Source organism: Balaenoptera acutorostrata, chromosome 1, assembly GCF_949987535.1.
Source record: "Balaenoptera acutorostrata chromosome 1, mBalAcu1.1, whole genome shotgun sequence".
NCBI classification, from domain to species: domain Eukaryota; kingdom Metazoa; phylum Chordata; class Mammalia; order Artiodactyla; family Balaenopteridae; genus Balaenoptera; species Balaenoptera acutorostrata.
The window spans coordinates 75,253,742-75,277,993 of NC_080064.1; the positions used below are offsets into that span (position 1 = coordinate 75,253,742).

At 39.1% G+C, this 24,252-nt stretch overlaps 1 protein-coding gene across 3 annotated transcripts in view; it reads left to right on the forward strand.

Annotated features, from left to right (window-relative positions):
• The window catches only part of DNAI3 (dynein axonemal intermediate chain 3), a 101,145-nt gene that overhangs the window by 12,324 nt on the left and 64,569 nt on the right, over window positions 1–24,252 (forward strand). For all 3 annotated transcript variants that reach the window (XM_007173031.3, XM_007173033.3, XM_007173032.2), the window contains 4 exons: window positions 8,898–8,975; window positions 9,382–9,420; window positions 21,363–21,544; window positions 22,137–22,241. In XM_007173031.3, the coding sequence (XP_007173093.2) occupies window positions 8,912–8,975; window positions 9,382–9,420; window positions 21,363–21,544; window positions 22,137–22,241 (390 nt within the window). In that variant the 5' untranslated portion in view covers window positions 8,898–8,911. The remainder of the gene's footprint in view (window positions 1–8,897; window positions 8,976–9,381; window positions 9,421–21,362; window positions 21,545–22,136; window positions 22,242–24,252) is intronic.

Below are 24,252 nucleotides of genomic sequence, written 5' to 3' on the forward strand. Positions count from 1 at the left end.
GGAAAGTGACTTGTTAAGATCTGCATTTTAGAAAGAGAACTCTGAAGGCATGCCCTGTGGGTGACTGTTCTGGTTGGAACAGAGGCAGGAAGGTAAACTAAATGTTCACGATCTTGTCGAAGGGTGGGGAGAGAGAAATCTGTGGTTAGAAAAAACTTACATGTTTATTTTTACTAACTGCTAATTGAAATGTATGCATTTGGTAACAAACCACAGTAGTATTAGCGGAACCTGTGACTTTGTCACCAAAAGAAATTATAACTCTTTTCATATATCATGGATGTTATAGATATATTATTTATGTTCATCACTTCTTCAAAATTAAGGCCGTAATTAGAACAACTGCTATATCTTATTTAATTTACTAATAAAGGAGCACATAAATTATTATTCCATAATTTTTAAAATAGTTTGATAACTGTATTTCAATATCATCTGTCTCCCTTGTAATCCCATGTTCTTATCTGATGCATGGGCTTCACCAGGCTGCCAAAGGGGTTCATGGCACAAAATAGTTAGGAACTCCTGGTATAGAACAAGGTGTTGAAGGCCTAAGCCAGAGGATGCTATGGGAGAGGAGAGCTTGGAATTCAGGGGATATTTCAAAGAGAAAAGAGATGATTTAGCATCTACTTAAATAAGTAAATATCTAATCTTAGAAAAGAATGGGAGTAGGTTATAAGGGGAGAAACAAGAAGAGAAGACTAACAAATATTGTAGGAACAGTTATTTCTGGAGGGTGGGTGTCGTGTCCTTCTCAGAAGATGGCAGAAGAACCCAGGAGAACCTTGAAGCTTAATCAGGGTCTTGGTGGAGATTGACCAAGAAGCAGAAGTTCTTGGAGACATTCTTACAAGAATCCCAAGATGTTAGTCTTGGATCTTATTTTAAATCTTTATTTAAAAAAAAAAAAAAAAGGTGGGAGGCAAAAATGATGAGCTTACAAATACTTTGGGAAGATAAAAGAGGATAAAGAGGATGATGGCCACCTAGACAAGGTCAGCTAATTGAAGAAGACTCAAGGAAGTAATACTTTCTTAGGAAGACACTAGGTGAAGATAAGGTACCAGTGCTACAGGTCTTAGAATTAAAGATCTCATGGCTAGGAGTAAGCCACACACGCATACAGGTAACAAATGGGAACATGTAAACAGGCGTGTGCAATACAGCAGAAAAGTGAAGAGAGGAAGCTAATAACTGTTTAAATCACTGCATTATGTCAGTTATAATTCGTATCACTTATCTCTGCATCTGCAGTACTTATCCTCCTGAATAATAGAAGCCTCATAAAAAAACACAGTCACAAGCAGGTCTTGAAAGTTAGTTTGGAACCAGGTCATGGACAGCTCTGAATGCAATGTTCCTCATAGTCAGTGGAGTGACATTACAGGTTTTGAACTGTTACACGGAGCATTTACCCAGTGCAGGTGTCCCTCATTATCCCCGGGGATGGGATTGGTTTCAGGCCCCCCGTAGATACCAAAATCTGAGGATACTTATATAAAATGGTGTAGTATTTGCATACCCTACGCACACCCTCCTGCATACTTTAAATCATCTCTAGATTACTTGTAATACCTAATACAATGTAAATTATATGTAAATAATTGTCAGTGCATGGCAAATACAAGTTTTGCATTTTGGAACTTTCTGGAATTTTTTTCTCAATATTTTTGATCCAAGGTGGGTTGAATCCAAGATTGTGGAACCCGCAGATGTGGAGGAGGGCCCACTGAACTCATTTCTTTTGTTATCCCCCTAACGTCTTTTGCTATTAGTGTGGAAGGTAAAAAATGTGTCCTTTGGTACACTGCTAGCAAAAAAGGTATTCTGGAATGGGTGAGTTAATTTGCAAAGAAAATAGACGGTTTTAATATCAACAATATTTAAATGGAATGCTTAAATATTTGTAAGTATTATCTTTCATAAATTCTGTTTTGAAATTCAACCAGCTATGGTGGCTTTGAAAACCAGCTGTAGTACAAGCCCCTGTGGTAGGCATAACTTTTATTTCAGGAATAGATGAAGTATCTCTTCTGCTACTGTTAATCATAATGAATTTACTTCAGTTTGGAAAAGGAAAAATGAGCATTTCAGAGTAATCTTAGTAGAGTGATATCTGTATTAAAAAAAATTTATTTTTGTCTGTGCCACACAACTTGCGGGATCTTAGTTCCCCGACCAGAGATAGAACCCGGGCCCTCCGCAGTGAAAGCATGGAGTCCTAAAGACTGGACTACCAGGGAATTCCCTGAAAATCTTTCATGACCTTTTAGCAGTCAATTTAATGGGAAAATTTTGGAAAATATAATATAGCACAATGGCATGAAATATGCCATTAGTTTTATGAAAAAAATTTAGTAAGACCTGCTGTAATTTCAAATCTTTTATTTGGGATTTGTTTTTAAAAGGAAAATCTGCACAAAAAAATAAACCTTGAATAGTTAAGTGTGTTTATTGAAATTAATACAGGACTACATTATTCATTTGATTTTGATATTTGTAATTAAAAGTGATTTATTTTCTAGACACAGTGTTGGCAGGGCTTTTATTATGTGCAGTTACTAAAATAAACTATAAAATTTTGCCTGAAACACAAATACAATATAAGGTAGGTACTCCCAAGCTAGCCATTTTCTTTTAGTTTAGACTGTTTTTCCCAGGCTGACCTCAGCTAATGAATTTTTCCATCTGCCTAGCAACTTAGATATTGTGCTTTTTAATTAAGAAGGATTAGGACCTCTAAAAGCCTGTAGAACAACCTGATCTTCCCTTTTCCTTGGTCACTAGTCAATATTTTAGACACGGGAGTTAATTAATATTTGCGAAAGTAGTAAATGAACTGTTCTGGTAAGGCAGCACACACTTAATGTTTGTTCCAATTTTGTCACCTGATATACTGCTGGAAAATTAACTTTGTTTTCCCCCAAAATTGGAAGTAACCAAATTACCCACATCATTTAATAACAACATTTGAAAAGAACTGGGCACATGTGATTATTTTGACTATTTCTTGGGATGATTGTGTTAAACTGATACCTATATATTCAAGCAGCACCTGGTAATCCCTGAACCTGTGAATATTTTACTACACATGGCAAAGAAGAGTTAAGGTTGCAAATGACATTAAAATTGCTAATTAACCAACCTTAAAATAGAGAGGTTATCCTTTATTATCAAGGTGAGTCCAAGGTAATCACAAGTGTTCTTAAAAGTGGAGGAGGGTGGACGAAATGAAGATCTGAGTACACTATGCGAGAAGGACTTAACCCACCACTGCTGGCTTTGAAGATGTAGGAAGAGGACCTACAAGCCGAGAAATGATGGGGGCCTCCAGAAGTAGGAAAAGGCAAGGAGATAAGGCAAGATTCTCCCTTAAAGCCTCTAAAAAGAATGGAATGCAGCCTTGTTGACACGGTGATTTTATTTTATTATATTTATTTATTCTTTAATTTATTTATTTTTATTTTTGGCTGTGTTGTGTCTTCATTGCTGCACGCGGGTTTTCTCTAGTTGCAGCGAGCGGGGTCTACTCTTCGTTGCAGTGCGTGGGCTTCTCATTGCAGTGGCTTCTCTTGTTGTGGAGCACAGACTCTAGGCACGCAGGCTTCAGTAGTTGTGGCTGGCGCATTCTAGAGCGCAGGCTCAGTAGTTGTGGCGCACGAGCTTACTTGCTCTGCAGCATGTGGGATCTTCCCAGACCAGGGCTTGAACCCATGTCCCCTGCATTGGCAGGCTGATTCTTAACCACTGCTCCATCAGGGAAGCCCTGACACGTTGATTTTAGCCCAGTGAGATCCATGCCAAACTTTGGAACTACAGAACTATAAGATAAAAAATTTGTGTTGTTTTAAGACACTAAGTTTGCGATAATTTGTTACAGCAGCAATAGAAAACTAATAAAGCATGCATACAGGTTATTCCACAGGCCATTAGGCGAAAGCCTTTTGTTCAGACTGGAAATTCACAAACTAAGAGTGGAAGGGGGGAAGGGAGGACCAGGGAATCATTAAGTTAATGATTTTTCTCAGTGTGTATTGATACATCTGTCAGGTACAGAGGTTACAATAATAGGAAAGAAAACACAACCCCCATCCGTCCAGAGTTTATAGTCCAGTTTATGGTCTAATTTAACATGCCCCAAATTGAACTCCTGATCTTCCCTTTCAAATCTGTTCTTCCCAGGGGATCCCCATCTCAATAAACAGCAACCCCATACTTTCATTTCCTTAAGCAGAACTCACTGAAGTCATCCTTGATCTCTTTCTTTCTCTCAGACCCTACATCCATGTCATCAGTAAATCCTGTTGGCTCTACTTACAAAATATACCCTGAATCCAATCACTTTTTCCATCCCACTCTCACCTCCCTGATCTAAACTGCCATCATCTCTCTCTTGGATTATTGACTTGTCTCTTAATTGGATTTTCTGCTTCAGCCCTTTCCTTGCTACAGTCTTCGAGACACAGCAGCCATAGTGGTCCTTAAAATGTGAGTCAGGTCAAGTAAAGTAACTCCCCAGCTCAAAACCATCCAAAGCTCCCCACCTCATTCAGAGTAAAACCCAAGGTCCTTATCCAGGACCTACCTCACTTGTGGTATATTATATAATTGCCCCTATTACCTACCTTCCTTTTAAGAGGATCACACATTCTGACCCATTCCTATGCAAGTATACATTCTTCTCCCATTATCAGGATTGGCTGTGTGAGTTGCTTGAGCCAATGGAAGTGAGCAGAAAAAAGGACAGTGTGCCAGTGCCAAGGAGAAGATTCAGAAAACACCACGCGGTTCTATTAGTTCTCACTTTTTCTTCTGCCATGAAAGTAGTGTGTGTGTCAGATAGGCATTGCTCCTTCAGCCTGTGTCCCAGAATAAGACTTGAAGCAGCAACTCACCCACAGCCATAATGCAGAACATGGGAAGAAATAAATGTTTGCTGTTGCATGTTACTGAGAGTTAAAGGGCATTTGTTACTACAGCAAAGCTGACTGCAGTGAGTCCCCTACATATGAACCTTCAGGTTGCAAACTTTCAAAAATGCGAACATGCCCCTGTATGCCAGCTGTTGTACTGTACTACTGTACTTTTCAAGGTACTGTACTGTAAGATTTAAAATGTTTTTTTTAATTTTTTGTGTTTGTTTTTTATGTATTATTTGTGTGAAAAGTATTATAAACCTATTACAGTACAGTACTATATAGCCGATTGTGTTAGTTGGGTACCTAGGCTAACTCTGTTGGACTTGCGAACAAAATTGGACTTAAGAATGCGCTCTCAGGACAGAACTCATTCGTATGTAGGGGACTTACTGTAATATATACCCCCTGTACCTCTCTGATCAACTTCACCTCCTAGTCTTCCCCTCAATCACTCCACTCCAGCCATCTCTTGTTTTCTTAAAAGTGCCAAGCATACTCTTGCCCCAGAACCTTCACACTTACTATTCCCTCTGCCTGGAAATACCCTTTTTTTCCCTAGATATCTGTATTTCTGGCTCCCTCCCTTCTCTTAGGTCTTTGCTCCAACGTTACTTAAGTGAGGTCTTCCCTGATTGTGACCTCCCCACTCCTACATTCCCTCTCCCCTTCATACTTGATTTTTCTCCTTAATAGTTATCACCATCTGAAGTACCAGTTATTTTGCTTCTTTCTTTGCTCTCTCCCCACTAGGACATAAGCTCTATCAGGGCAGGGGTTTTGCCTATTTTTTCACAGCTGTATTCTTAACACCTAGGAAATTATCTGGCACATTAAAGTCACTCAATAAATATTTGTGGAATAAATAGTGGTGGTGGGGTGACCGTGTGTGTGTGCGCGCACATGTAGGGTGGGTTTGGGTGACCTTCACAGTGTTTTTGTGTATTTTAAGTCAAATACAGCTGAAATAGAGTATGGAGATGGGTACATTGATAAAGAATCTCCTGAGAAAACAGATTAGGTTCAAGATTTGAAATTACACTAAGTCTGGGAAGTGGGATGAAGGACACTTGACAGGCTGAAATGTTGGATCAGAGCCATCCATTGCATAATGTTTAAAAAGTAGAAATTCCTTAATTGTCAGAATCATAAAATGCTGATTAAATAATAAAATCATACCTTTCTAGGTAAAAATAATACTTTTAAATAGCTTCATTTGTAATGAAACACAGTAAATATTTATCACTGAAATCCAAGGGATAGTCTCATACAAAGGTTAAGAGCATGGACACTGGAGCCAGACTGCTTGGGGTCACACCCTGACTCCACCATCCGCAGTTTACTTATCCCCTCAGGCAAATTACCTGACCTCTTGGGGCCTCTGTTTTCACATCATAAAATGAGCATGAATATCATAGTATTAATAAAAGACCTATCTAAAAGAGTGGTTAAAATTAAATAAAAAATGCAGGTAAAGTAGTTAGAGCTGTGCCAGGCACATAGCAGTATTCAATAAACATGAGAATATTATTACTAAAATCATTATTGCCATTTGAAAAAATACATGTGAAAAATCTGAAGGGAAAAGTCTATATACACAAACACACAGACACACACACCCACACTTTAGTCAAGATTTAGTAATCAAGAGACTAGGTATAAAGCAATACGTGTGATATTTTGACTGTGGGCTATGAAATAATATTCCACCTGGGGTTGGCTTATTAAAATGAGGCAAACCAGTCTCAGATGACTGAGTTGATGATGATGCAACTTTTTCTCATTAATTCCTAACACCCTACCCTGTGAGGTAGGTTTTATTATTATCCCCATTAGACAGATGAATACACTGAGGCTTAGAAGGTACATAATTTGCCTAGGGTCACTAAGCTGGTAAAAAGTAGAATCTGTTTTTAGCTCATGCAGCTCAATATCAAAAAAACAACCCAATCAAAAAATGGGCAGAAGGGGCTTCCCTGGTGGCGCAGTGGTTGAGAATCTGCCTGCTAATGCAGGGGACACGGGTTCGAGCCCTGGTCTGGGAAGATCCCACATGCCACAGAGCAACTGGGCCCGTGAGCCACAATTACCGAGCCTGGGCGTCTGGAGCCTGTTCTCCACAACAAGAGAGGCCGCGATAGTGTAAGGCCCGCGCACCGCGATGAAGAGTGGCCCCCGCTTGCCGCAACTAGAGAAAACCCTCGCACAGAAACGAAGACCCAACATAGACAAAAATAAATAAATTAAATTAAATTAAATTAAAAATAAAAGATAGCATCATGTAATGGCAATTCTATAAAAAAAAAAAAAGGGCAGAAAACCTAAATAAACGCTTCTCCAAAGAAGACATACAGATGGCCAAGAGGCACATGAAAAGATGCTCAGCATCACTAATTATTAGAGAAATGCAAGTCAAAACTACAATGAGGTATCACCTCACACGTGTCAAAATGGCCAATATCAAAAAATCTACAAACAATAAATGTTGGAGAGGGTGTGGAGAAAGGGAACCCTCTTGCACTGTTGGTGGGAATGTAAATTGATACAGCCACTGTGGAGAACAGTACGGAGGTTCCTTAAAAAACTAAAAATAGAACTACCATATGACCAAGCAATCCCATTTCTGGGCATATACCCTGAGAAAACCATAATTCAAAAAGACACATGTACCCCAGTGTTCATTGCAGTACTATTTACAATAGCCAGGACATGGAAGCAACCTAAATGTCCATCGACAGATGAATGGATAAAGAAGATGTGGCACATATATATAATGGAATATTACTCAGCCATAAAAAGAAATGAAATTGGGTCATTTGTAGAGATGTGGATGGACCTAGAGCCTGTTATACATAGTGAAGTAAGTCAGAAAGAGAAAACAAATATATTAACGCATATATGTGAAATCTAGAAAAATGATACAGATGAACCAATTTGCAGAGCAGGAACAGAGATGCAAACATAGAAAATGAATGTGTGGACACAGAGGAGGGAGGGGGAGTGGGATGAATTGGGAGATTAGGATTGACATATATATACTACCATGTGTAAAATACATAGCTAGTGGGAACCTGCTGTATAGCACAGGGAGGTCAGCTTGGTGCTCTGTGGTGATCTAGATGGGTGGGTTGGGGGGTGGGGGGTAGGAGGGAGGTCCAAGAGGGAGAGGATATATGTATACATATAGTTGATTCACTTCATTGTACAGCAGAAACTAACACAACATTGTAAAACAACCATACCCCAATTTAAAAAAAAGTATATTAAAAAAAGTAGAGTCTGCTTTTAAACCCTGCTGGTCAGACTCCTGAAATCACACTCCTAATCATTTAACAAGATGGGACACAGGTGATCATTGAGGAGATGACAAGGATTTAGTGTCACAGCAGTGATCTTGGCCATACTATGTCCTGTCAGAATTGATGAGTAATTCCATAGCAAACCTTTGGAGGTATTCTCTGACAGTGCAAATAAGGACACAGTGGTTACATGTACATATGCTAGGACAAAAGTACTATTTAAATTATGTTATTTAAAAATTATGTATGTATGTGCACATTGTGAGTCTGTGTCTGCCCATGGACTTTAAACCTGTGTTTTTAGCTGGGGCACCTGCCAGGGAGCTGGGCACAGGGCAGTGCAAAACAGCTCCCTGGAATGGAAACAGGAGCAGGAGGCAGGGGATCCAGTGTCCTCTCTTGTGGTTCCGTGGCAGGGCCTGTGGCGGAAACCTTGAAGTGTTGGCAGGTCACCTCCTTGTGCTTAAGTTGAATGGCTCTGCTGGAATGGCAAGATCTCATTAGGAAGACTGTTGTTGCAGTAAACCTGTGGTCACAGAACACCCATTCTGTGAAGATACATGTTGATTTAGCTGAGGGCAAAACTTAGAAAACATATTCTTATGTTTAACTAAATGATAATGTTTACTATTTGAAACTGTAAACCAGAATTTACTAATGATATTCTCTCTTTATGCAGCCTAAGTTAGAGCCATGGCTCCAAAACGTCAAAAACAAAAGAGCTCAAAACGTGGCAAAACTAAAATAACATTACCTGGTAGGACTGTTTTTTCATTAATGGGATTTTTATGGATTTAGTATTCATACATATATTAGCAGCCAAAACGATCACGGTTTTATGTCTCAAATAAATGTTTTTGCTGTCATAAAGTCAAACACAAGTGGAATTCAAAACACGGGGATTTATTATTATTTTTATTCATTTCATTACAATATCAATTAAATGTCATATAATAAATGTCATAGCAAATATATCACTATGAGATAATTCCATAAGAAAGACAATTATTCAGTTTCTATTTAATTATTCATAAAATAGCTTAAGTCTTCACTGTGTATTTGCCTTATGTTTTGTGTTTTAAGCCTTAGTAGAATATTGTAGTAAACTAAGATACATATTTGACTCAAAAATGTAAATTTGACATCATTTTATTATATTCTAGTTAGTGAAGAAGCAGAACCTGTGAATATGGAGAGCATGGGTAAGTGGAAATACAATTTAAAATTTACGTCCCCAGTTCTACAACAATTTAATATGCAATAAGCAAGTGAGAATATTACAGATTGAAATGATTGATCAAAATGTGCATGGACTAAAGTTACATCATGTCATTTGGAATATAAAATAAGATTTTTAAAGAAAAAATAAAAAGTAAGAGTGGAAGAGAGAATTTCAAACTAAGAAATAGACTTGGACCAAGAAGTCCCTTAAAAATCCAACATTGTATGATTATTGAGAGACCTTTTATAACTGTAAAGTGTTTTGTCTGCAAGTCATTACTTTTATTATAATAGTATTTTTCAAGCTCTGATCATGGGCAATATTCATCTGTACGCTATGGTGGGGTTCCGCTATTTCAAGGAAAGAGGCTGATTTTTAAGCAAATAAACTAGAACTTAAACAACTGAACTAATATGGTTCCTACTTTTAGAGGCTAAATAATCTTATTCCAACAACTTTTATTTTTGTTGTTGTTGTTGAAACTTTTTCTCAGAGTTGCATTAGATGATGCACTTCATGTTTAGAAACAGAGGGGAAACAATGAAGGTGGGGAGGAGGAATCTCTAAAAGCCTTGCTGGTCATTGTAAAGATTTTGGCTTTTAGAATGGGGAGATGTTGGCGGTATTTAAGCAGAGAGGTAACATGATCTGACTTATGTTTTTTTTTTTTAACATCTTTATTGGAGTATAATTGCTTTACAATGGTGTGTTAGTTTCTGCTTTATAACAAAGTGAATCAGTTATACATATACATATATCCCCATATCCCCTCCCTCTTGCGTCTCCCTCCCTCCCACCCTCCCTATCCCACCCCTCTAGGTGGTCACAAAGCACCGAGCTGAACTCCCTGTGCTATGCGGCTGCTTCCCACTAGCTATCTATTTTATGTTTGGTAGTGTATATATGTCTATGCCACTCTCTCACTTTGTCCCAGCGTACCCTTCCCCCTCCCCGTATCCTCAAGCCCATTCTCTAGTAGGCCTGTGTCTTTATTCTCGTCTTGCCCCTAGGTTCTTCATGACCTTTTTTTTTTAGATTCCATATATATGTGTTAGCATATGGTATTTGTTTTTCTCTTTCTGACTTACTTCACTCTGTATGACAGACTCTACGTCCATCCACCTCACTAAAAATAACTCAATTTCGTTTCTTTTTATGGCTGAGTAATATTCCATTGTATATATGTGCCACATCTTCTTTATCCATTCATCTGTCGATGGATACTTAGGTTGCTTCCATGTCCTGGCTATTGCAAATAGAGCTGCAATGAATATTGTGGTACATGTCTCTTTTTGAATTATGGTTTTCTCAGGGTATATGCCCAGTAGTGGGATTGCTGGGTCGTATGGTAGTTCTATTTTTAGTTTTTTAAGGAACCTCCATACTGTTCTCCATAGGGGCTGTATCAATTTACATTCCCACAACAGTGCAAGAGGGTTCCCTTTCCTCCACACCCTCTCCAGTGTTTATTGTTTCTAGATTTTTTGATGATGGCCATTCTGACCGGTGTGAGGTGATACCTCATTGCAGTTTTGATTTGCATTTCTCTAATGATCAGTGATGTTGAGCATGCTTTCACCTGTTTGTTGGCAATCTGTATATCTTCTTTGGAGAAATGTCTACTTAGGTCTTCTGCCCATTTTTGGATTGGGTTGTTTGTTTTTTTGATGTTGAGCTGCATGAGCTGCCTGTAAATTTTGGAGATTAATCCTTTGTCAGTTGCTTCATTTGCAAATATTTTCTCCCATTCTGAGGGCTGTCTTTTCATCTTATTTATGGTTTCCTTTGCTGTGCAAAAGCTTTTAAGTTTCATTAGGTCCCATTTGTTTATTTTTGTTTTTATTTCCATTTCTCTAGGAGGTGGGTCAAAAAGGATCTTGCTGTGATTTATGTCATAGAGTGTTCTGCCTGTGTTTTCCTCTAAGAGTTTTATAGTGTCTGGCTTTACATTTAGGTCTTTAATCCATTTTGAGTTTATTTTTGTGTATGGTGTTTGGGAGTGTTCTAATTTCATTCTTTTACATGTAGCTGTCCAGTTTTCCCAGCACCACTTATTGAAGAGGCTGTCTTTTCTCCACTGTATATATTCCTGCCTCCTTTATCAAAGATAAGGTGACCATATATGTGTGGGTTTATCTCTGGGCTTTCTATCCTGTTCCATTGATCTATATTTCTGTTTCTGTGCCAGTACCATACTGTCTTGATTGCTGTAGCTTTGTAGTATAGTCTGAAGTCAGGGAGCCTGATTCCTCCAGCTCCGTTTTTCTTTCTCAAGTTTGCTTTGGCTATTCGGGATCCTTTGTGTTTCCATACAAACTGTGAAATTTTTTGTTCTAGTTCTGTAAAAAAATGCCAGTGGTAGTTTGATAGGGATTGCATTGAATCTGTAGATTGCTTTGGGTAGTATAGTCATTTGCACAATGTTGATTCTTCCAATCCAAGAACATGGTATATCTCTCCATCTATTTGTATCATCTTTAATTTCTTTCAAGGATCTCATTCAGATTTGATGGAGAAATTAAAACCTTTACAGACAAGCAAAAGCTAAGAGAATTCAGCACCACCAAACCAGCTTTACAACAAATGCTAAAGGAACTTCTCTAGGCAAGAAACACAAGAGAAGGAAAAGACCTACAATAACAAACCCAAAACAACTAAGAAAATGGTAATAGAAGCATACATATCGATAATTACCTTAAATGTAAATGGATTAAACGCTCCAACCAAAAGACATAGACTGGCTGAATGGATACATAAACAAGACCCATATATATGCTGTCTACAAGAGACCCACTTCAGACCTAGGGACACACACAGACTGAAACTGAGGGGATGGAAAAAGATACTCCATGCAAATGGAAATCAAAAGAAAGCTGGAGTAGCAATTGTCATGTCAGACAAAATAGACTTTAAAACAAAGACTATTACTAGAGACAAAGAAGGACACTACATAATGATCAAGGGATCAATCCAAGAAGAAGATATAACAATTGTAAATATTTATGCACCCAACATAGGAGCACCTCAATACATAAGGCAAATACTAACAGCCATAAAAGGGGAAATCGACAGTAACACAATCATAGTAGGGGCCTTTAACACCCCACTTTCACCAATGGACAGATCATCCAAAATGAAAATAATTCAGGAAACACAAGCTTTAAGTGATACATTAAACAAGATGGACTTAATTGATATTTATAGGACATTCCATCCAAAAACAACTGACATGTTTTTAAAGGGCCACCCTGGCTACTCTTTTGGGAATTGCAGGGGCAGAGACTAGTTAGGAAGCTATTGCAACAATCTAGGAAAGAGATGATGGTGGCCAGGCCAAGGGAGCAAAGGGGTTGCAGGTGTGGAGTGTGAAGGCAGGGAGGTGGTGGGAGGATGTTAGCTCACAGTAAATGGCATTGGAGCCGGGTGTGCTGCCCAACAAATGTTTATTGAATTAATGAATGCACCACCCAGAAACTTGGGAGTTATCTTTGACTCCTTTCTCCCTGTCAACACCTCCTCACTTGCATCTAAACCATACCAAGTCCTGTCAATTCCACATCTAAAACATATCTCAACCCCATTCAATTCACATAATCTCCACATCTTCAACCTTAGCCTCCACATCCCTCACTTAGATTAGATCCTTAACCCCTAACCGGTATCCCTGCTTCCACTCAGCCTCTTTCAATGCATTCTGCACACAGAAACCCTTCTGACTTGGCTCTTTCCTGCTTAAACTCTCCCATGGCTTTTCTTTGTCCTTATAGTGGTCCTGGCTCCACCTTCCTCTCTGACCTTGTCTCTCTGTCCTTCACCTCCATCTACAGCTCATCAGCCTTACTTAGCACAAAACATACTGAATTTGTTCCTGCCTCAGAACCTTTGCTCTTGCTGCTCCCAATGCCTGGATAAGCCTTCCATGCAACTACCTCCTTCTCATCATTCAGATCCAGACTCCAATCTAATCCCTGCAAGAGGCCTTCCTTGAAGGCCTCTCTTTCACCTAGTACCCTATTTTATTGCCTTCATAGCACTTATCATAATTCTGAAGTTAAAGTACAGTCAATTCTCATTATTCATGGAAGTTCTATACAGTTGCTGCAAATGCTGAATTAGCAGATACTGAACCATTGCTCCTAGGGAAAATACAGGATTAGATTCCTCCAAGCCTCTGGTCACAACATTTCATTAACCAATTAATACATAACCTTGTTTTATGTGTGTTTCTCTTTAAAGATGACTTATTTAATATATATTGCTGATTCATTAACATTGAACTCATAGCCAACAGCACTATAATTCATGCCTGACTGATGCTTATCTAATACACATGTTTTCTTGTAAAACATATCACAGCTTTCTTGCACCTAGGAACACTAGACAGCACTTTACCAGTAAGCTTGGGGACCATTTTAAATAGGGAAATCACCAATACAAAGCACAAAAATGTGAAAAATGTGGTACTACATAGACAGTGGAAGGACACTGTTTGCAGTATGAGAGCACATGGAAGATGGTAGAGCGTCATCTTGTTTGACCTTACCCGGCAATGTGCACATCAGGCAATTCACATTTTTTGTCACTTTAAGCATGCCCACTAATGAACGTGAAAGTGCCACAACTATTGATCTTGGGATTACAAATGCATTTTAGCAAGTGAATTTGCAAATATAAAATTTATGAATGAGGATGGAGCATATTTATTTGTTTATGCATTTATAACACCTACCTATTTATATACATACCCACCCATGCTGGCCCTCCCTTGTGTGTGCTCTCTCTCTCTCTCTCTTTTTCTCTCTCTCTTTCTTTCACACACACAAGCTTCAGGGGAACAGAAACTCTTTCACCCCTCTACCCCAATGCCTATCTTGATACAGAATAAGCATTCAATAAATATTTGTTGATTGATTGATTGAATAAATTGCTTTCCCTGTTCTTCCTGTTTAGACAGACCACCAACACTACCACCCTCCTTAGTTCTATGTTCTATCTCTCACCCTGTTTTCTCCTAGATAGCACTTGTCACCATTTGTCCTTATGTATTTCTGAGTGTACTTATCTATTTAATGTCCATCTCCCCCTCTAGATTGTATACCCTGCCACTAGCACCATGCTTTTCACGTAGTAGCTGCGTAGTAAATATTTCCTGACTAAATAATTAACTGGTAAGCAAATCCATGGACCTGAGAATGGGGCATGGTGGAGAGGTTTCAGCTGAAAGTAAATGGACTGAAAAATAGATATGAGTATGTTTCTTTAAGGAGGAAAAAAAAGAAAAAGAAATCTCAGCACTTTGTAGTGAAACTTGAGGGTAGGTTTTGACTTAGAATCCCCTTATTTTACAGCCTCTCTCTCTACCCCCAGACTCCCCTCAGGCAACACCAGGACCCTCTGACTTCCTTGCTGTGGGGTCCTGACATTGTCAGCTGTCACTCAGGACTCGTGGCTGTCATGCTGCAGGGGACTAGGTTTCCCTTCCCTACCAAGGAACCAAGGGAGCAATAGACTAGCTAAAAACTGTCTGCTAATTAAGGCAACGTCTGGAGGGTTCTAGAGAAGAGGTATGATTTTTACATGTAGTTAACATTTATGGAACAACTGCTTTGTGCCAGGCATACCCCTCTCATCCCTTTAGCTCTAGGAAGTAACATTACTGTGACCATTACAAGATGGAGGTGCTGTGACTCCCCAAAGTTAAATAATTTACCCAAATTATAAGCCACACTTTAATACAGGTTAGAGTATCTGTGGTGTGTATTAATGGTCTATTGCTGCTATAACAAATTACCACAAATTTATTATCATACAATTTTAAAAATCAGGAGTCTGAAATTACTTTCACTGGGGTAAAGTCAAGGTGTTGGCAGTGCTGGTTCCTTCTGGAGGCTCTGAAGGGATAATCTGTTTTTTTACCTTTTTCACCTAATGGCTCCCTGTGTTCATTGACTCTTGGCCCCTTCCTCTGTCTTCAAAGCCAGCAGCATAGCATCTTCTAATCTTTCTCTGGCGTAGACCTCTGCCTCCCTGTCACATGTCCTTCCTTGGCATTGACCCTCCTGCCTTCCTCTTATAAGGACCCTTGTGATTACATTGGACCCACCTCAGGAGCCCAGTAATCTTCCCGTCTCAAGATCCTGAACTTAATCACACCTGCAAGTCCCTTTTGGCATGTAAGGCAACATATTCACAGGTTTCAGAAATTAGGACATGGATATCTCTGGGGGGACATTATTCTGTTTACCACAAGTGATTAATAGCACAGTTTTTGGAATTAAACAGATGTGGTTTGAATCATAATTCTGCCACTTAATGACTGTGTGGCCACAAACAACTTCACCTCTCTGGGCCTCTGCTTCCTCATCTGAAGAATGAGGTAGTGATACCTACCTCATGAGCTTGTTGCAGAAGTTAAATTAGGTAGTACATGCACATTTCCTTACAGAGGACTGTCTCAAAGAAGGTTTGCATTTTACTATTGTTACTATAAAAACAAAATACTATAAAGATAGAGAAATAGGGAATTCCCTGGCGGTCCAGTGGTTAGGACTCCGCACTTTCACTGCCAAGGGCCCTTGTTCATTCCCTGGTCAGGGAACTAAGATCCCACAAGCTGCACGGCGCGGCCAAAAAAAAAGATAGAGAAATAGATCAGTGAATGAGAATAAGGAGTCCAAAACTATATTCACATATATATATGGTCGATTGATTTTCAACAAAAGTAAGTACAAAGGCAGTTCAGTGGAGAAGAGATAGTCTTTTCAACAAATGATGCTGGAACAGTTGGATATTTACATGCAAAAAAGTGAACCTCAGTCCATATTGCACATCGTATACAAAAATTATCTCAAAATGGATCATAGACCTAAATATAAAACCAAATATTATAAAACTTCTAGAAGAAAACATAGGAGAAAAATCTTTGTGACCTTGGATTAGCAAAGATTTCCAATATACAACACCCCAAACTGTAACTCTTAAGAAATCTTTGCCTAATTGATTTTTCTTTTATGAAGTACTAGTCAGAAATATAAAGGAATGAGCTACTGCTACGTGCAGCAACATGAGTGAATCTCAAAATAATTGTGCTGAGCAAAAGAAGACAAACAAACAAAAAGTATATGTTGTGCAATTTTTAAGGAAATGTGCATGGACTACCTAATTTAACTTCTGCAACAAGCTCATGAGGTAGGTATCACTACCTCATTCCTCAGATGAGGAAGCAGATGCCCAGAGAGGTGAGTTTTATAACTATTCCATAAAAAACAAACTACAAATCTATAGTAATAGAAAGCAGAGCAGTGGTTGCCTGGGAGTGAGGAGGGGTGCTGGGAGAAGGGGCAGGAGGAAACTTTTGGGGATTATGGATATGTTCTTTATCTCCATTGTGATGATGGTTTCATGGGTAAATGCATATGTTTATCAAATTGTACACTTTAAATATATACAGTTTATTATTTATCAATTATATCTCAATAAAACTGTGTTTTTTTTTAAGTAATCAACAACCAAAATGCTAAAAAAATGATATGGATGAAATGCATGGGGCTTATTTACATACTCTGTTTCAATATGCAGGACAACTGATGTGTGACCTATGATTTGTATTGCACCGGCCTCTTCCTTGTGCACACAGCAAGATTCCGAGCTAGTTAGTTGTGTGGAGTTTGAGTCTGTCTTTGGCTCCTGCTCTACCAGGCTACTAGGTGAATAACTGCCATTCACTGCATCCTATACAGTGTATCTCTCTTACCTCCCTGACTATCTGTGAAGGAGGAGGAGGACCATCTCCTGTGCTCTGCTGTGTTCACACTTTTGAGAGAAAGTATGGCCTGCTAGTTACAATGCGGGGACCTTGGTTTGGATCCTAGCTCCCCTATTTCTAACTCCCAGCTCCCAACCTTGGATACCTTACTTGGACTCTGTGGGCCTCAGTTTTCTCAGCTAAAAAATGGAGACAATTATAGGAGCGGCCTCTGAATGTTGTTATGAAGAGTAAATGAATTAATAATCCATGTAATGTGCTTAGAATAGTGTCTGGCAGTAGGTGCTTCACAGAAGCTACTATAATTAACATGCTGTTATTTACTCACGCTGTTATTCACTCACTGCACTGGCCAGGCCCCCTATCCAGTAGGTCTTGCCCTCACGGCAGGCACTCCTGACCTCTGTAAGCAGGAGGCCCTGCAGCCCTTCTCCTCTGCTCCAACATCTTTCTCACCCTCCTGGACCACTCTGCTGGAGGCACACCTGAGCCCAGAGCCCATCTCATCGCTGATCACCAGAGCCTCATTGTTATATACCTACAGTGCTGTCTTCAGTGCAGGCCTCAAAGCTAAATAACAACAATTCTTACACTGAATTTAGCCAGAGACCGTCAGTAGCGGCAGGCCTTGCTCTGTTTAGTTTGGCCATTGTTCAGGTAGGGCACGGAGGTACTGGACTCCAGGAGTTCTGTGTAGTCTATTGGCTACTAGTTGCCTACAGTTATTACTGATTCCCGACCCCAGCCAGAAACAGGCTACTACTACTGCTAACTTCTAGATAAAGGAACGTTAGATCCTCTATTAAAGTTGCCTTGAAAAAGCCCGAGTAGTGTAAAAGGATTATTTTTATGACAGATATCCAGCCAGTAGGATTTGCAGTATGTTTGGCGGGAGCAGGTGACATAGAACGCCATCTTTGTCAGTGTCCTTCCAGTTCCTTGGCGGGTCGGAAGCTTCCTGGTCTCTGTGAGCACGTCTGTTTATGAAGGGCAGCCGCCTCCGTTTCGGCTCCAGCTCCGTGTGGGTCTCACAGTTCCACCTAGTGGTTTTCCAAGACAAAACGCCAAGGGCTCTCATGCATCGGACACTACAAATTACGGCTGGCAGTATGATTTTAAAGGATAACTTGCATGTGAATCAAGTCAGGAGTTGTTTTGGGGCAGACCCCGAGGCTGTGGCTGCCCTGCGTCACCTCCGCCTCACCACCAACCAGGATCTGGGCCCTGAGGTCCCCCCCGAGGGCGTGCTGGGGGCCCTGCTCTGCGTGAAGCTCTGGAGACCCCCCCCCCCCCGCCCCGCATCCCAGGCGCCAGAACACTGCTTCCTGTCATAAGCACCCCCGGGATCCTGCGTGCCCTCTGGCCCTGGACCGTCCCGTCCCTGACACCCGGACAGCTCCCACAGGCACGTGGAGAGCGGCTCATCCCGCCAGCCGCACTTGCTGCCGCCCTCTAACCCCAAGATCCCCACCCCTAACCCCCCAATAAATATGATCTGAAGCAAACAAACAAACAACAACAACAACAACAAAAACCAGTTGCCTTTGAGCATCCCCTACATGCAGGTGTTAGGGTTAGTATTTTAAGGGGAGATAAAAATGGGCAATTTGTCCCTAATTTACGAACCACTTGTATTCCAAATGTTTGTTTATTATGCCAACTGATTGCAATTTGGAATATATTTCCATATATAATCAGTGTTTATGCATAGAGTCACTAATAATCACCTGAATAATCGTATCATAGAGCTTCCAGGGCGAGGGGTCAATGTTTCTGTGGGAAAATAAGCTCAAAATTCCTACTTGAGAGGCTGCATGCACTTTTCCCCTCGATGACGCACCTGTTGAGCAGTGGGAGGGAGGATGTTGGGACATCCAGGTGTGGGGGGCCTGGAGAGGATGGGAGTGGGTTCTGGGGCCCCCGGAGCATAGAGTTGGGGGAGGGAGTTCTGGGGATAAATGCAGAACTGAACCTGGGGTGGTAGAAGCTGATGGTGATAAAAAGGATAAGAAAATGAGAAGTAGGGTTGAGAGAGAAGATTGAGGCAAAACGATACCTTGTCTTCTTCCCTCCGCTGTCCCAGGGCTTGCTGCTGCCCAGGACTGACCTGGGGTGGGGGGCAAAGGGACAGGAAGAACAGGAGTGGAAGCCTGTTGAACCTCCCCTCCCTCCTCTTCTGAGGGCAATTCTGGGACTGGGGAACCAGAGGAGGGAAGAGGGATTCCCTACCTCACCTTCCTCCCCAGTTCCAGCTTTACTAATACAACCTAATTGGAAAGTCAGTAACTTTATGAAGAACTAGGGCTTCCCTGGTGGCGCAGTGGTTAAGAATCCGCCTGGCAATGCAGGGGACATGGGTTCGAGCCCTGGTCCAGAATGATCCCACATGGCGTGGAGCAACCAAGCCTGTGCACCACAACTACTGAAGCCCGCTCGCCTAGAGCCCATGCTCCGCAGCAAGAGAAGCCACCGCAATGAGAAGTCCACGCACCACAACGAAGAGTAGCCCCCGCTTGCTGCAACTAGAGAAAGCCCGCGTGCAGCAACGAAGACCCAACGCAGGCAAAAATAAAATAAATTTATTTTTTTTAAAAAGTGTGAAGAACTGAATAACAAGTTTGACTGAAAAAGAGCCCTAGTGAGCAGAGGTACCTATCTAGGGTCAAGGGAAGGTTTCTTTAAAATGGGAGACCATTGAGCAAATCAGCATGCTGAGGGCAAACAGCACAGAGGTAGGAATGCTTGACGGGAGAGGAAGAGTTGATGGGCTGAGAAGGGTGGAGAGGGACAGGCAGGTCTTCGAACTGGAGGGAAGGGCAGAAAGACAGGGCCTGTGCTGATGAGCTGGTGGGCAGGCCTGCGGGACATCACAGGATTCTTTGCTGTACAGACACAGAATTTTCTCTGTGAGAAGAAGCAGGGTCACCTGGTGAGAGAGAGCAACAGGTGAAGGGGTGAGGGAGGAGGTGTTTTAGGAAAGCAATGCAGGTTTGATAGAGCCTAAAATGGTGATAATACCTTTGAACCAATAATTTCACTTTTAAAACCTATCCTGGGAAAATAATTTGAAAAAGAACAGATACAGGTATATGTATAACTGAAAAAAAAATATGAACTGCTATTTTCAACTGTGATTCAGGCCATTTCTGTACATTCTCATCATATATAACTGTCTTGGTTCTTATACTTTTGTTATTCATTAGATCTTAAGTATTAGTTTTGAGAATTTGACCTTTGTCTTCTTTCAGATTTAAAATATAATGTTAAACCACACAAAAAAATTTTTTTAAACCTATCCTAAGAAAATAATTTGAAATGTGATAAAAGTTTATAAACTATATATTTGTTTGTAGAGTTATTTATAATCATTAGAAACAAAGGAGAAAAAATGTAATACTTACCAACAACAGAACGATTAAAAATTATGCTATAGAATTACATTAACTTAAAATGATGTGTTAGAAAAATTATATAATGTCATAGTAAAATTCTAGTGACATAATGGTAAGTATGAAAGGCAGGATTTAGAATTTCATTTAAGATACTATATATGGAGTGACTGGAAGGAAATAGAGCAAACGATTAATAGAGGTTCTCTCTTGAGAGAGAGAATTATGGGTAATTGTTATTTTCATCTTTTTATCTTTTTGACATTTAAAAAAATTTTTTTATTTTATATTGGAGTATAATTGATTTACAATGCTGTGTTAGTTTCAGGTGTACAGCAAAGTGATTCAGTTATACATATACATACATCTATTCTTTTTCAGATTTTTTCCCACTGAGGTTATTATAGAATACTGAGTACAGTTCCCTGTGCTATACAGTAGGTCCTTGTTGGTTATCTATTTTAAGTATAGTAGTGTGTATATGTCAATTCCAAACTCCCAGTTTATCCCTCCCTGCCACCACATTTCCCCTTTTGTAACCATAAGTTTGTCTTCTAAGTCTGTGAGTCTGTTTCTGTTTTGTAAATAAGTTCATTTGTTGACATTTTTTATAATGGATAAACTTACTTTAAAAATATGAACAATGATTTTAAAGTCTTTTAAAATTTTAACCAAGGCAATTATTTAAAGCAAACAATTGCATGTTTCCTAGTGTTAATATTTTAAATGGTTATATTTAATGTCCAAATTCCACTTTGCCTTTCCCAGGTCATCCAGAAATTTATCCTTTAGTGTTAACTAACAAGACGCAGGAGATATTTAACTGCAGAATAGATGAAGATGTCACAGATGAACAGCCTTATAAACTTATCAAAAAAGAAGATATTTTTGCAGACTTTGAAAACAGAGCTGCAGTATCTGATTTCTACCCAGTCAAAAAAATTATTCAGGTAAGTACAGTATCCGTCTTTATTTTTCAGTCCTACCTCAAGAGGTTCCTGATACATAATCACAAAAGTTGGAGAGATTTCTGAGTTCAAATCTGGCATTTCCCATTACTTTGGGCAAATGCTAGCTTGCCCATGCCTCCTTGGGAATCCTTCTTGATGACCCTTTGTGAAAAGCAAACTCCTGTCTGTGACATTTTGTCTTATTCCACACCCAGAAAAGCTCATCCTTGCCCAATTTTAACTAGAAAGGGAACCTACACTTATTTTCCCATACTGCTTTAATTATTTAATTCACAATTTTAGTCCTGATTTGTCTACAAACATGCTACAGAGCACAATACCAAATAAAAGGAATGCTTCCTTTTTTTCCTGTTAGAAATAAAATTGCATGGTAAATTTCCCTGGACGCATTGTGTTTTAAGAGCTTTTGTAAGTTAATAAAATAACTTTGCAATTTGGGGTTATTAACCATAGGTTTGCACTATGGTTATCTTCTATGATTGATTGATTAAAGAAATATTAATTTTGTGTCGATATCTGAATAAACGGAATGACTACTGAACATTAACCTTCTTTGATTATATTTTTGTAGGAATATCCTGGAGATGAGCTTCTCCTTGTTTACGACAAAGACTTCAAATATGGACTTAACTTTTATCTTATTGGAACTGAAGAGGGCAAGGAAAACTATTTAAATGTAAGCACACCCTAAGCAATCTGTTGATTGTCAGAAGGAAGCGGTACCTCTGGGGGAACCCCAGACATGGTCATGATTATTCTTGTTCAGCTCTGATTCCCTGGGGCCTAGAGTAGGTGGGCTAAGGGTGAGCTAACTCAGACATCTCAGGGTAGCAGATACTCTACTTATTTGCCCTTCATTTACCCAGTGGGACTGGAAACAACAAATCTGGAGTACCACTGCTCTCGGCCATTCCTTGGCCCATATTCCTGCTTCTCCTCTTGCCATCACCATGACTTTGGGTAAGCTACTGAATCTCTCATCTGCAAAACAGTGGCACCAATAGGGCTGTTGTGAAGAGTAAATGGCCTGATGCAGGTAAAGCCCTTTGTATAGTGCCTGGCACAAAGCTAAGTGCTCCATAAATTTTTGCTATGATTATTTAAAAGCAAAATTTTTAAAGGACAACTTGGTCATTGGGCAATTGAGGGGAACAGGGTGTCAAAGATAAGCAGAAAATAAAAGAATGGTAGTTTCCAAGGAAAGGAAGTCAGTTCACCTTCAGGGTGTTGCGTTCAAAGTGGTCATGAAAGGCAACAGGTTTCTGACACTTGCCTTCCGGTCTGGCATCCTCATGGGGAGGTTTGGTCAAACTGAGGGAGACAGAGGGGTTTGTGTGGTTGTCCAATAAGCAAGAAAAATAAAGGAAAGCCATAGAATTTTAAAATATCGAACACTTTTTACATTTGAAATAATTTCTCAGTTAGCCTTAACATTTTCAGTTTTATTTTTATGATTGCTTTTTTCTGTGTTTTAATTTTTTTATTATGGTGAAATATTTCAAGTGTATAGAAAAGCACAGATGATGAAACAAATATCTATACAGTCACCACTCAGAATTAACAAATGTTAATATTTTATCATATTTACTTCAAATTCTTTTGAAAGGAAATAAAATATGAGATAATGTTTCACTCCCTCTTATATCCTCCTTAATTCAATTTTTCTAACTCCTCTCTATAAGGAACTATTATTCTAAGGTTGTTATATAGTCTTCTGTCCATGGTTTCATACTGTTACCATGCATGTATGCTCCACAAATAATATATTTTATTGTTTTATTCATTTAAAATTTACATAAAATTATATTATACAACTTGTTTTACAACTTTTGTTTTTCACCAAATTGTAAAATTCTAGGATCTATTCATGTTAATACATTTAGAATCATATACATGTAGATTGAGTTTGTTCATTGCAACTGTTTTATGAGATTTTACCTTCTGACTATACCACAGTGTATCAACCCTTTTCCCTATTGATATTCATTTGGTTGCCCATTTTTTCACTATTATGAATAAAGTAGCAGTGAACATCTATATACCTATATCTGTATCTGTATCTATATCTTTATCTGTCTGTATATCTTCTTGTGGACATCTTGGTTTAAAAAACATTTGCTCTTTATAATTTAATGGATATCATATTTATTCATACATATAATCGTCTCATCAGAAAAACATTTCATTAAATCAGAGAAAATTAGTTTTATATTTTATCGTTTTAGCATTCCATATTCTTAAAGGCATACAGTAAATGCTTTTTGCTTATCACACATCTTTTCCTTTTTTTCCTCTCCCCTCTTGATTCTTTCATCTTCTTTCTATATCTTTGATCTCTTTCTTTTTTGTCATTCTTCCTTTTTTGTTGTTTTTGCATAGTTTCCTTCTCATAGTTGAAAAGCATGAACCAACAAAGAAGAAAAATAATAAGGAAGAGCTTAATGAATTTATATAAAAGCAAAGTTTATTGCAAAAATACATGTGTAATTATAACCTAAATTTGGTAATACGTATATATATTTTGCTGAACTTATCTCTTTTTTTTAATTGAAGTATAGCTGATTTACAGTGTTGTGTTAGTTTCAGGTGTACAGCAACGTGATTCAGTTTTATATACATATGTGTATATATATATATATGTATATATTCTTTTTCAGATTCTTTTCGCTTATAGGTTATTACAAAAT